This window comes from Chelon labrosus (genome assembly GCF_963514085.1).
Source record: "Chelon labrosus genome assembly, chromosome: 4".
In the NCBI taxonomy this organism is placed as follows: domain Eukaryota; kingdom Metazoa; phylum Chordata; class Actinopteri; order Mugiliformes; family Mugilidae; genus Chelon; species Chelon labrosus.
In genome coordinates this window covers 3616255-3627249 of record NC_140340.1, presented here as the reverse complement: position 1 = coordinate 3627249, position 10995 = coordinate 3616255, and the positions used below count along the sequence as shown (strand labels likewise).

The window sequence follows — 10995 nt, the reverse complement described above, 5'->3', positions numbered from 1 at the left end:
TAGTTTGCCTAAAATTGCTCAATATCTTTTCTTAAAAACAAATTCTCATTAGGCTTTCTTAAACAAGGGAATCCAGTTCTGGCGACTGAATGAGAAGGTGTGACTACGGGCTGACGTTATTCATAGTTGGTGCTACCGCCAGCCAGGGGAAGAAATAGACAATGTGAAGGAATTTGAAGCTACAATGTTTTCTTTCCACCGCGAATGTGGGACTTTTGGAATAAAGATGTCAAGTTTTTCAGATAAGGATCCTCATTTAACAATTAATTAGTTAAGTAACCTCACCTTGCCAGTTACACAAACTTGCATTGTATAAGCGCATACACATGTAATGACATGTGAAGGGAATGCTCCTCCCTTGCAGGGGCATCCTCTCGACACTTTACTGTATTTAAAACCTCCTTGTCAGGATATATTATGAACCCGTTCACCAGCTCGTCTCCCACCTGCAACTTACACTCGTCACTGCGAGAATGGGAAAGGTTCATCATGACAATAGGGACGCCAAAGAAAAGAAGAATGAGTTTAGCTTAGTTCGAGTCAAAGGGACCTGGAAGTGCAAACTGGAAAAGCAGATTAATAAGGACACAGCTGACTGTGTGTCTGCTGCCAAAATGTAAGTGTGTCCTTTACTCTAATCTAAATAAAATGCTGTAGATTCTGCTTGAATATTTGCTTTATTTAGTTTTACAAAAGATGCCTTTTCTTCTAGACTTTACTTTTTTAAAAAAATTAAAAATAAATAAATGATGCAGCCACTCTTAACATCTATTTATGCCTCAGTTAGTATTTTTCTTTTTTACATCCGCACAGTAATTGGTTGCAGAATATGAATGGTTTCTACAGTCTGGGCATGATAGCAGAGTCAGCTTACTGAGTAACAAAACCTGGTGGTTGCAAAAGATAGAACAAAGAATTTAAAATAAATCCTAGAAGAAGAAAAGTAACACTAAACAACACATCCGCGGGTTTAAATTGAGACTTCAGCGTTTGGTATTTTAATGAATGACAGGGAGCTCACATTCAAACTTGAACTGCCTAATAAATCACAGGCGTAAATATAAATCATAAACAGACCAGGTTCTAGTCAGTGATTTTCCATTGGCTGAACTCACATTCTTTCTCACCCTGCTGGTGTTGCAGGGTGGGGTTTGGAGGGCTGTCAAAGATGCAGTTATTGTTCGGTTAAGGTTTGGCAGCTGCTGGGTGAAATAAAAAAAAAAATAATAATTTAAAAAAACAAACAAACATATAATTAGCATTCCTGGTTGATTAATGATCCCCGGCTAAGAGCAACAAATGTAGAATAAGAGTCTTCACTGTGCTGATGTGCATTGTCACTCCAGCCATCCATCCTGACCTCTAACCGAAAGAGCGCACACGCTGACCTTCACTTTACTTCACCAAAAATTGTTCAGAGTTTCTTCCCAGGAACAAATCTTTCATCACCACAGGACATCCTTCATCTTTCTGAACAAGTGAAGGCAAGTGACTGAGTCTGATTTATCTCACAGAGGTGTGAATTTGGCCTGAAGTTATTCATGATTGACAGATACTCTACAACCACAGTACTGTAGGGGAAATACCAAAAAAATAAAAAAAAACGTGCAAGTTTCTCATGTAATGTAGACACGTTTCCTATGTCAGACCTACTAGAAAAACCTGCTGATGTGGTTAGATTTAGACGAAGCGACCTCACAGTAGGTGAGCTACACCTGGCACGTAAAGCACTTTCAAGATGAATTATTTAAGTTGAAACGTTTTGCAAGGTCTGATAAGACTGTTCCTGTTTGGAGATATTCGCCGGGGCTCTGCCTAAATGTGGTCCTTGAGTTTCAGATGTGACCTCTGTCTATGAGAGAAAACATTTGATAAGCTGACGCTGTTGTTTTTGTTTTGTTTTGTTTTTTTTCAAACTGATTGCAGGAAGGTGAGTTTTGTCCGAGCTGAAGAACCTTTCTGTTAGATTTAGTTTTACGTGTGCATTTCTAGAATTGCATTAAGTGTTTAGTCCAGTTCCAGACTTTTTTCATTCATGTTTGATTGCAGACACCTTCAGTTGTTAAATATATTTAAATATTGCCTTTGGAGATAAAAACTAAGCCTGCATCACCTCATAGGTCCTTTCTAAAAACTCAGGGGCTGCACCAGACACTTCATGCAACATTGGACTCACTTCAATCTCTTATGTGCCTTTATTTATATATTTATTGACTGCAGATGTTTATATTTCTAGTTTAGTGTTTAGCCTTTTGCACCGTGGGTCTTAAGTAATTCCGATCCTCTGTAAGTGCTGCACATAATGAATGTCTTTCATGTGTCTTGTGTGGCAGCTACGAGAGCACCACGGAGAAGGGCACCACCTGGACCGTGGTCAGCCCCATCATCTTCACTTACAAGGTAACCGAGACTTGGGGCTTGCTAGACCCAAGCAACGACACCCTCCTGCTGGGCCACATCAATGACCCGCAGGAGCTTGAGGACATTAAAAAATCAAACAAGCCAATCAAACGCTTTGTGGTCATTGACCAGGAGGTGTTTAAAATCTACGGCCCCAAGCTAACAGAGTATTTAGAGAGCAACAATGTCTTGTACAAGATCTTGGCTCTACCCACCACTGAGGAGAACAAATCTATGGAAATGGCCCTTAAAATCCTAGACGACGTCAATAACTTCTCCCTCGACCGCCGCACGGAGCCCATCATCGCCATAGGCGGAGGGGTGTGCCTAGACATCGTGGGCCTGGCCGCCTCGCTCTACAGGAGGCGCACCCCTTACATCAGGGTCCCGACCACGCTGCTCTCCTACATTGATGCCAGCGTCGGGGCAAAGACGGGGGTGAACTTTGCAAACTGCAAGAACAAGCTGGGCGCCTACATTCCGCCTGCCGCCGCCTTCCTCGACCTGTCGTTTATTCAAACCGTTCCCCGGCGACACATCTCCAACGGGCTGGCGGAGATGTTAAAGGTACTGTGAAGTCATGTCAGAGTCAGTTAACGTCTTAAAAACACACCTAATGCAATGCTGAAACTAGTCCCAAGTCCAAAAGTACAGTTTCATGCTTTGTCATGTTTTGCTTGTTCCCTGCAGATGGCCCTAATGAAGCACAGAGGCCTCTTTGAGCTTCTTGAGAAACACGGCTCCATGCTGCTGGACATGAAATTCCAGGGTGACAACAGCGTGTATGGGCGCGGCAGCTTAAAGGCTGCGTCGCAGGCCACTCGTATAGCCATCACGACCATGCTGGAGGAGCTCGCCCCGAACCTTTGGGAGGACGACCTAAACAGACTTGTGGACTTTGGCCACCTTGTCAGCCCGGCGTTAGAGATGGTGATTGATGCCTCATTGCAGACTTTAAATCTTTTGTTGATGCGTGGAGGCTGAGCAGTACTTCACCCAATGTGAGTTTTGTTTTGTTTTTTGGCGACAACCTTACATTTTCCTACTCTTTTCTCTTTTCCACACAGAAAGTTCTCCCGTCTCTGCTGCACGGCGAGGCAGTGAACATTGATATGTGTTACATGCTTTACGTGTCCCAGGAGAGCGGCCTGCTGACGGAAGAGGAGAAGCAGAGGATTATCAGCTGTATGGTCGGCCTGGAGCTGCCTGTCTGGCATGAGGCATGCACCATGGAGCTCATTGAGACGTCTCTGGAGGCCAGGCTGAAGCATTCTGGTGGCCTGGTCCGAATGCCTCTGCCCGTTGGCCTGGGGCAAGCAGGTAAGAGTCGAAAACTGTTCAACTGAGTCTCCCCTCAGCCCAAAACAGTCAACGGTTTACTTTTTTAGATAAGAAAGTAGCACCAGTCCTTTGTGTGTCCTTGCAAAATAGTTTTGACTAGGAGCCTTTATTTTTTTTGTCGTTCTTATGCAACCAATACAGCTAAAGCATTCTCTCCTTGCTTTCATTGCAGAAATTTTCAATAACACGTCATATGAGATCCTTCACAGAGCTTACAAAAAATGGTGTGAAGAGCTGAGCGTCTCCTCTGACAGCAACAACTGTGACCCTTAACCTGCATGTCCCGCAGCTGCATCAGTCCTTTTTTTATATATAAAAGAATATGTTTACATCTAGAGGGCGACGTGTATCCAGTTTCATTTTTTTTTTTTAGTTTTTACTATGTTCATTATTTTCACTGCGGCGTGCTATTTCTGCAGGCGCCCGTAGGAAGGTCAGCCGACAGCCGACAGGATTCTGTTACTGCAGACAAAATAAAATAAAAATATGCAGATGTTGGTTGTAGAAAAGAAATCCATTGATAACGTGAAAATATGTTTAATTTTCTAAATCATTTTAACATTTGTTTAAGTTCCCAAGTGTTTAGGGATACATTGACTTGAACTGGCTTGCGTGTACGCTTCAATAAAGATTTTTTTTATTGTCGTCACATTGTCCATGCATCGAGAGTGTGTTGATTTTAACATATAAATGTTCATCTATTCACTGCTGTTTAAATCGGCATCGCTCACAAATAGAAAGCTGCTTTAACCCCATGTTAAATCATTAGCTCATGCTTTCTGCATAATAATTTCAAAGTATAATTTCATTTAAAGGTGGAATAAAAAAAAAATTAGAGTAGGATAGTACAGGACATCTCAGAGGGGGGCTGACGAGGTTTTATGGAAGTAAAGATAAATGACAGGCTGAACTGCCGTTGTTTGAGTGTAAAACACCACATGTGGTCACTGTGTCTTGACTAATATTATTTTGCGATGTAAAATCAGTGAAGCCTAAATGTGACCAGCCTTACCAGTTGCAGCTGCGCCCAACCGCAAACATAAAACCACACAAACTGTAGCTTTTGAGAACATTATAAATGCAAACAGACACTGTGAAACAGGGAAGCCATGAAGGCACATTGCTCAGTAAACATAAAAAGTCATAAAAATAATAAATAAAATAAAAAGTCTGCACCTAATAGGATATTATTCTACCTCCGTGTAAAACTCTATGGGCCTAAAACAAAGTAAGGTCTCAGTGAAGAAAAAAAACAAATTAAATTAAAGTCATAATATAATATTTAATAGAATGATAACAATAATAATACTTTTAATCTGGTCGATTTCTGCAGAATACAAAAAAGATTATTTTAAATAAACTGAAATATCCGTTCAAATACCAATGTTCGGCTGTCGACAAGATTTAGCATCACATTATCTCTTATGTCGTGCACAATTCAACACAAATTCAACACAAAGAACATTTTCGGATGGTCATTATAAGTTTACAACATGAAGTTTTAAAGTCGATCAGTTTGTAGAGACTACAGAGTCACTGGGGATCTTACTTGTTTGTAAAACTGCTCAGCTAAGTGGCATCAATATCAGGTGACGGCGTAAACACTGTGTCTTGAATCATAGAAACATACTTAACATCTGAACCCTAGAGCTAAGCAATAAATGGACAAAATGTAAGAAAAAATGCAATCAAGATAAAAAATAAAATAAAATAAAAGTTCCTTTCTCCACTCGGTCACGTGGAATCATTCAGTGGAGGTGGCTCACTGGTGGAATGCTACAAATGCAGATAAGTGTCAGTGTGGCACATGGTGTCGGGCTAACAGCCATGTTCTTTCTCCTCCATACCGGAACTATGGTGGCTGCTGACGTTGTTGGAGACGTCCGGGGACATGGACGAGAGCAGGGGGTCGCTGGGGGAAATTGGCCCGAGGCTGTTGTCCCTTACCAACTCCTTCATTTTACAGGTCCTGGAGTTTCCGTAGGGGCCGGGCTCCACGGAGTCCGCAGGAATGTGGTCGAAGGTGATGGTGCCGTTGTTGAGGTCCAGTGTGGTCGGGGGGGACATGTCGGGGGCGGAGCTGCGCTGGTAGAGATCCGAGGGGCAGTCGCCGAGAACGGGCTCCTGTTTGATGGCCCGGGCCATCAGCTCTGATGCGCAGACGGATGTGGATGACACCACTGTGAGTCCGTGAGCACGGGCCTGGATCTCCAGCTCCTAGATTGGTACACAACATCATTTAGACGATGCACGGGAATGTACACCGATCAGGCAGAACATTATGACCACCTTCCTAATATTATGTAGTTCTCCAAAAGAGTTGTGACTCATCAGAGAATGGACATGGGCCTTCTGAGGGTGTCCTGTGGTGTCTGGCAACAGGATGTTGTTAGTGGGCGGGCCCACTTTTTTATGAGTTGTTCCTAAAGTGTTTTTGTTGCTGCATCCTGCTGGGGATGGGTGCTGCCATCAAGGAGTGTCATTGCTATGGGGTGGGGGTGCCTGGTCTGGTCTAGGTGGGTGCTACATGTCTAAGTAACATCCACACCAATGAATACCAGGTCCAGAAGTTTCCCAGCAGAACACTGAATTGTCGCAAGATGGTCGATGTTTATTTAGTTCTCCTGTCTCCTCTCGGTCATAATGTTGTGGCTGATAGGTAAGGAAACATACAACAACACACATTTTCTCATCTTAAAGGTATAACTAGTAGTATTTTTTTATACCGTGTTGTACACTTGAACCTGAATGAGCTCAAGAGAGAGAGACGTATCAGTGGTGGTTAAGTGAGCCAGACTATGAATTGGCCTTCCTCTCCTCTGCTTTGTGTGAGGGAGCAGCTCAGCCTCGCCCCTCGGTCGGACACACAAACCTGCAGCTCTTTATACGTCCCTGACACAGACAGAACAGAGATAGAGGCAGCGATGTAACCTGATCGCCACAGTCCTACTTTCACAATGTGCACGCTGTAACTGGCTCAGGGCTACACACCCACGAAGCACAGTAACACGACATTAAATAAGGGGAAAGTCTCTGCAGATAAATACACTGCCACACACCACAAGGGACGTAATCCCTCTCAGACAGCTGAACCAACAGGAGTTATGTTTCTGTACATTGTTTTTTGGAAACTCACTATTACACCTACAGGATAAAGAGTTCAAATTCAGTTCTAGTACAAACTATCCCACCTAAAACCACCTCACTCACTAATTACAGTGTTACAGAGTTAACAATGCTCCTCCATCCATATTATTGCACTTTATTTATCCCTCCAATGTATATAGTGTATATTTACCTCTTGTACATTTTTACATATGCAAATCTTGTACATTTTTTGTTTGTTTTATTTTATTTATTTGATTATTATTTTATTATATTATATATATATATAATATTATATTATATTTTTTAACTATCTTACACCTATTTTTCTTTTTTATTTGACTAGTATTTTTATTTTATTTTATTTTATTTATTTTTGTTAACTATCTTACACCTATCATAATGTATATTTACTTCTGTCTCTAGTTCTTTGTAATTTGTAAAATCTTGTACAGTTATTGCTTTATTTAATTTAATTTAATTTAATTTTATTTAATTTTATTTTATTTTTCATTTTCTTTCAGCTGAGCTACTGTGACCAAGCAATTTCCCTTGTGGATCAATAAAGTCTATCTAAGTCTAAATTTATTAAAGATACATGTTATTTTATTAATCGATATAAAATCCAAGTGTTCATGGGAAACATCTAAAGACCTAAAGCAGTGAATGCGCTTATGTGCAAAGATGGACTGCTTCAGTGAACAGGCGTTGCAGGATTTGCCCTGTTTTCACACCTAACGCTGGAAGATGCTGATTTAACATGAAAATAATCTATCTCATCTCAGTTAATTTATATTACACCATAAAGCAAGCAAATTCCCTTAAAATGAAACACTGTTCATTCTGCACAAGCGTCCTGCTCTGATGTCCCACCTGTATACGGAGCATCAGGTGGCGGTTGGCGTGCTCCAGCTTCCTCTGCCTGCTCTCCAGCTCCTTGGCTCTCTGCTGCTCCCGCTGTAGTTTCCTGATATAGTCCACCGAGGCTTTCAGAATAGTGCCCTTATTCCAGCGCATGTCTCTGGGGTATAGAGGAGACAAGGGTCTATAGTTAGAGTCAGCTGACCGGCTGACCAGAAGAGCACTGGATCCCTTAAGGACGCTTTGAGATACATGGACAGGAGGGGGTTAAAAACAAAGGTAACGATTGAGTTACTGCATAGACAGTGAGACGGCTGAACACATGGACTCATGAGCATACATGAATACTTACGGATCATTTGACTTGGGTATTAAAGTTCCCAGCTCTTTAATGCGATCGTTGATGTTGAACCTCCGTCTTCGTTCAACTAAAATATGTCAAATAATAAAAATATACAGTAAGCTGAGGAGCCGGGCGGTCAGTGAAGGTTTGATGACAAGTTCTAATATTAAACAAAAATAAAGATAGCTATTTAAACTTCTGATTGACTGACTGACTCACTTAAGTTGTGGTTGTCCTTCTTCTGTCTCTCCTTAGCAAGAGCACGGACCTCGGCTTCTGTGGGCCAGAGACAAAAAGCGTATCATCTCATTATTCCAGAAGTAAATCTGTTATTTTATCTTACAGCACATTTGAAATAAGAAGTTAAAATTATATAGTTAAAGTTGGGGGCGGGGGAGGCTAAAATTAGCTTTTTGTAATCACAGTTGATTCATATTGTGTGCAATATAGTCATACACAAAATACTCAACAGACAGTTTCTGACAGTACAGTTCATAAGACATCTTCTTTACTTCACTCTTTTTCATTTTGCTTTGCTTACCTACTGGAAAGCCCTCTGGCCTTTGATAGCTTTCATACTGGCCACAGGATCCAGGCTTCTCCAGCACTTGCTTCATGCCAGGAGCTGGAGTAATTAATTATTTGGCATGTCATTGACTTGGTAGTATCTTGTGCACTTCCAAATGGCACACAATATTAACACGAGCCTACTGACGCGAATGTGTCCGGTTCACTCTACCACCGGGGATCTTAACAAACAAGTAGTCGTGCATGCAAACATTTCTCAGTGAGTAGTTTAGATTTAACTTGCAGGACAGTGTGCTAACCTGTGTATCAGTCACTCACTGCATTGATCAAAATATACTTAAGAGCAGTCAAATTGAAAATAAAAAGCAAGTTAACTTATGTGTTTACCTGTGAATTCCCTTTTAATGCTGGATGGACAGGAGCTGTTGATGCCGAGGCCAGAAAGTGAAAGTCCTTGGTTGTACACATCCAGTAAATTACCAGACACAGGGAGCTGGAGCATAAAGGACATGTCATTATAATGCATGCAAGCAAAAAAGATAAATCATCAATCCACAGAAGAGCGTCTTGATAAATTACCGCGTTGTTCATTTGGAGTCCTGAGTCCATCAGTCCCAGAACATCTTCGTTGTAACTCGACTCCAAGCTGATAATATCATCAATGACGTCGTCCATCTGCAAAGAAAAAGAAAACACATTTGATTCTCTCTCTGCATCTGAATTAAATAAAAGCAACCGTCTTCAGCCGAGCTGAGCAGGCGTACCTCTTTCTCACAGTTGGTGCTGAGGGTGAGCAGGGCCATGGGGCTGTTGGGCGCGCTGCTGCCGGGCCCGGGCGTCATGCTGTGCTCCGAGGGCTGGCTGGGGCACTGGCTGCCACCTTTGCCGTTTAGGGTGGTGGACAGATACTGCCTCACCTGCTGCCTCTGAGTCTGCTGGATGTGGTACTTGGTGGGACTGTCCAGGTGGGACTGCACCTACGTGTGCAAGATGTCAAGATTTACAACGCGGAAATTTGGATCCGGTCGTCGGTCGAGTTTAGGATGTTACAGCGTAAGGTTTTTAGATTAAAGAGTTAGCATGGCCAAGGATAAATAATTGTTGGAACTAGGCAATATTGTGCAGGATATGTGTGGCTTTTGATTGGAACGTTTCACCACACCGTCCTAATGTGATGGGGACGGTATAATGAGCAAAAGCTGTAAAATCTAAAGACATTTGATGCCCGGCTGCAGGCTCTCTTTGGGACATTTACCAGTTTGAGAAAACAAGCCTCAGACATAATTTATTTTTCCTTAAATTACATTTCAAAACCTCCCCGCAGGACAATTGTTATTTACTACTCCGCTCCACAGAGAGGACACTGTCACATGATCTGTGGCTACTCAAAGTTCACGCGGCACCTCAACAACACATGCAGCAGTAATAAAAACTCCGTTATAGTCCATTGTAGTTCTCACAGTACCAGTAGTTGCAGTGTTTAGCGAGCATGCGTAATAACTTAGTATGAAACACCGCTAACGTCAAAAGATGCGTCCACTGTTGTTGTTGGGAGCAATATTAAAGAGAAAAATCAACTCATCTCACCTGGTAGTGGCTGTATTCAAGCATCTCCAGCATTTTTTATGAGTAATTTGACAATTAGCTGATAACAAAAATAATATACAGACAGTATTATCCTGCTAGCCTGTGCTGCAGTCGGTAAACTAGCTTGTGCAAATGTGAGGGCAAGTTGCTAGCCCTGCTTCATATATCCAGAGCTTAAGGCTTATTAGTTATGCAAGTTAAGAAACAGAGGAGGACACCAAGGCTCATCCTCCCACTGCTGTGTTGTTCCAGTTTAACTATGAATTTATGTCTTTATAGAGCCCATTTGACGTCACCACCTCCAGCTCACAAAGGGGCCTTTCTACTGGCTGACCAGTAGTCTGCAAACTGAAGCTCGCTCAAGGCCAACTAACATTTAATCTTTAGTTCTGCTCGTCTAGTATAAAACATCATTTGTTCTGAGCTCCAGAAACACAATTGATGCCACTGTCCCGGCTCAAACTAGCCGCATGAAAAAACCCAAATGTATGCTGTGTTTACTAACCCCGTCCACGTTTTGGGATTTTTAGAGGTTAACTACGTTGAACCGTCCACTGTTACGCGGTCACATTTACGCAGGGTAAAGAAGGTGAACGGCTGGATTTAGGGAAGTGTTTTTATCGAGTATTGACTGTTTAGGTGCGTTTACTTCCTGCGTCGATCATCTTGCTCGTACTAACAAGCATTAATTATATAACAGAGTATCAGCGTCGTTATCAGGGCTTTTCTTTTTTGTTTGTGTGTGTGTGAATGTGATAGCCGTGGCGCCAAGCGCAGTCAGCGGCGTACAGCAGAATGCCCAGCGGGTGTGGTGTTTGACTTGAATGTTG

At 42.2% G+C, this 10995-nt stretch overlaps 2 protein-coding genes across 5 annotated transcripts; one reads left to right on the top strand and one right to left on the bottom strand.

Moving 5' to 3' along the window:
- The first annotated feature begins 336 nt into the window (after nt 1–336).
- On the top strand, nt 337–4397 carry eevs (2-epi-5-epi-valiolone synthase). Its single transcript, XM_084543644.1, has 5 exons — nt 337–616; nt 2334–2967; nt 3091–3330; nt 3468–3720; nt 3914–4397. Exons 1-5 carry the CDS (start codon nt 474–476, stop codon nt 4012–4014), a joined length of 1371 nt encoding a protein of 456 aa, XP_084399770.1. The 5' UTR covers nt 337–473; the 3' UTR covers nt 4015–4397.
- Nucleotides 4398–5081: 684 nt separating this feature from the next.
- Nucleotides 5082–10198, bottom strand: mitfa (melanocyte inducing transcription factor a; the record flags this gene model as incomplete). 4 transcript variants are annotated; one of them, XM_084543072.1, is made up of 9 exons in its annotated part: nt 5082–5958; nt 7720–7867; nt 8060–8135; nt 8270–8326; nt 8592–8675; nt 8966–9071; nt 9158–9253; nt 9325–9555; nt 10166–10198. In XM_084543072.1, 9 exons carry the CDS (start codon nt 10196–10198, stop codon nt 5560–5562), a joined length of 1230 nt encoding a protein of 409 aa, XP_084399198.1. In that variant the 3' UTR covers nt 5082–5559. The 4 variants fall into 4 exon arrangements, with proteins under 4 accessions (XP_084399198.1, XP_084399196.1, XP_084399197.1 ...); XM_084543070.1 differs by having other exon boundaries at nt 8592–8684; nt 9343–9555; XM_084543071.1 differs by having other exon boundaries at nt 9343–9555.
- Between the last annotated feature and the right edge of the window lie 797 nt (nt 10199–10995).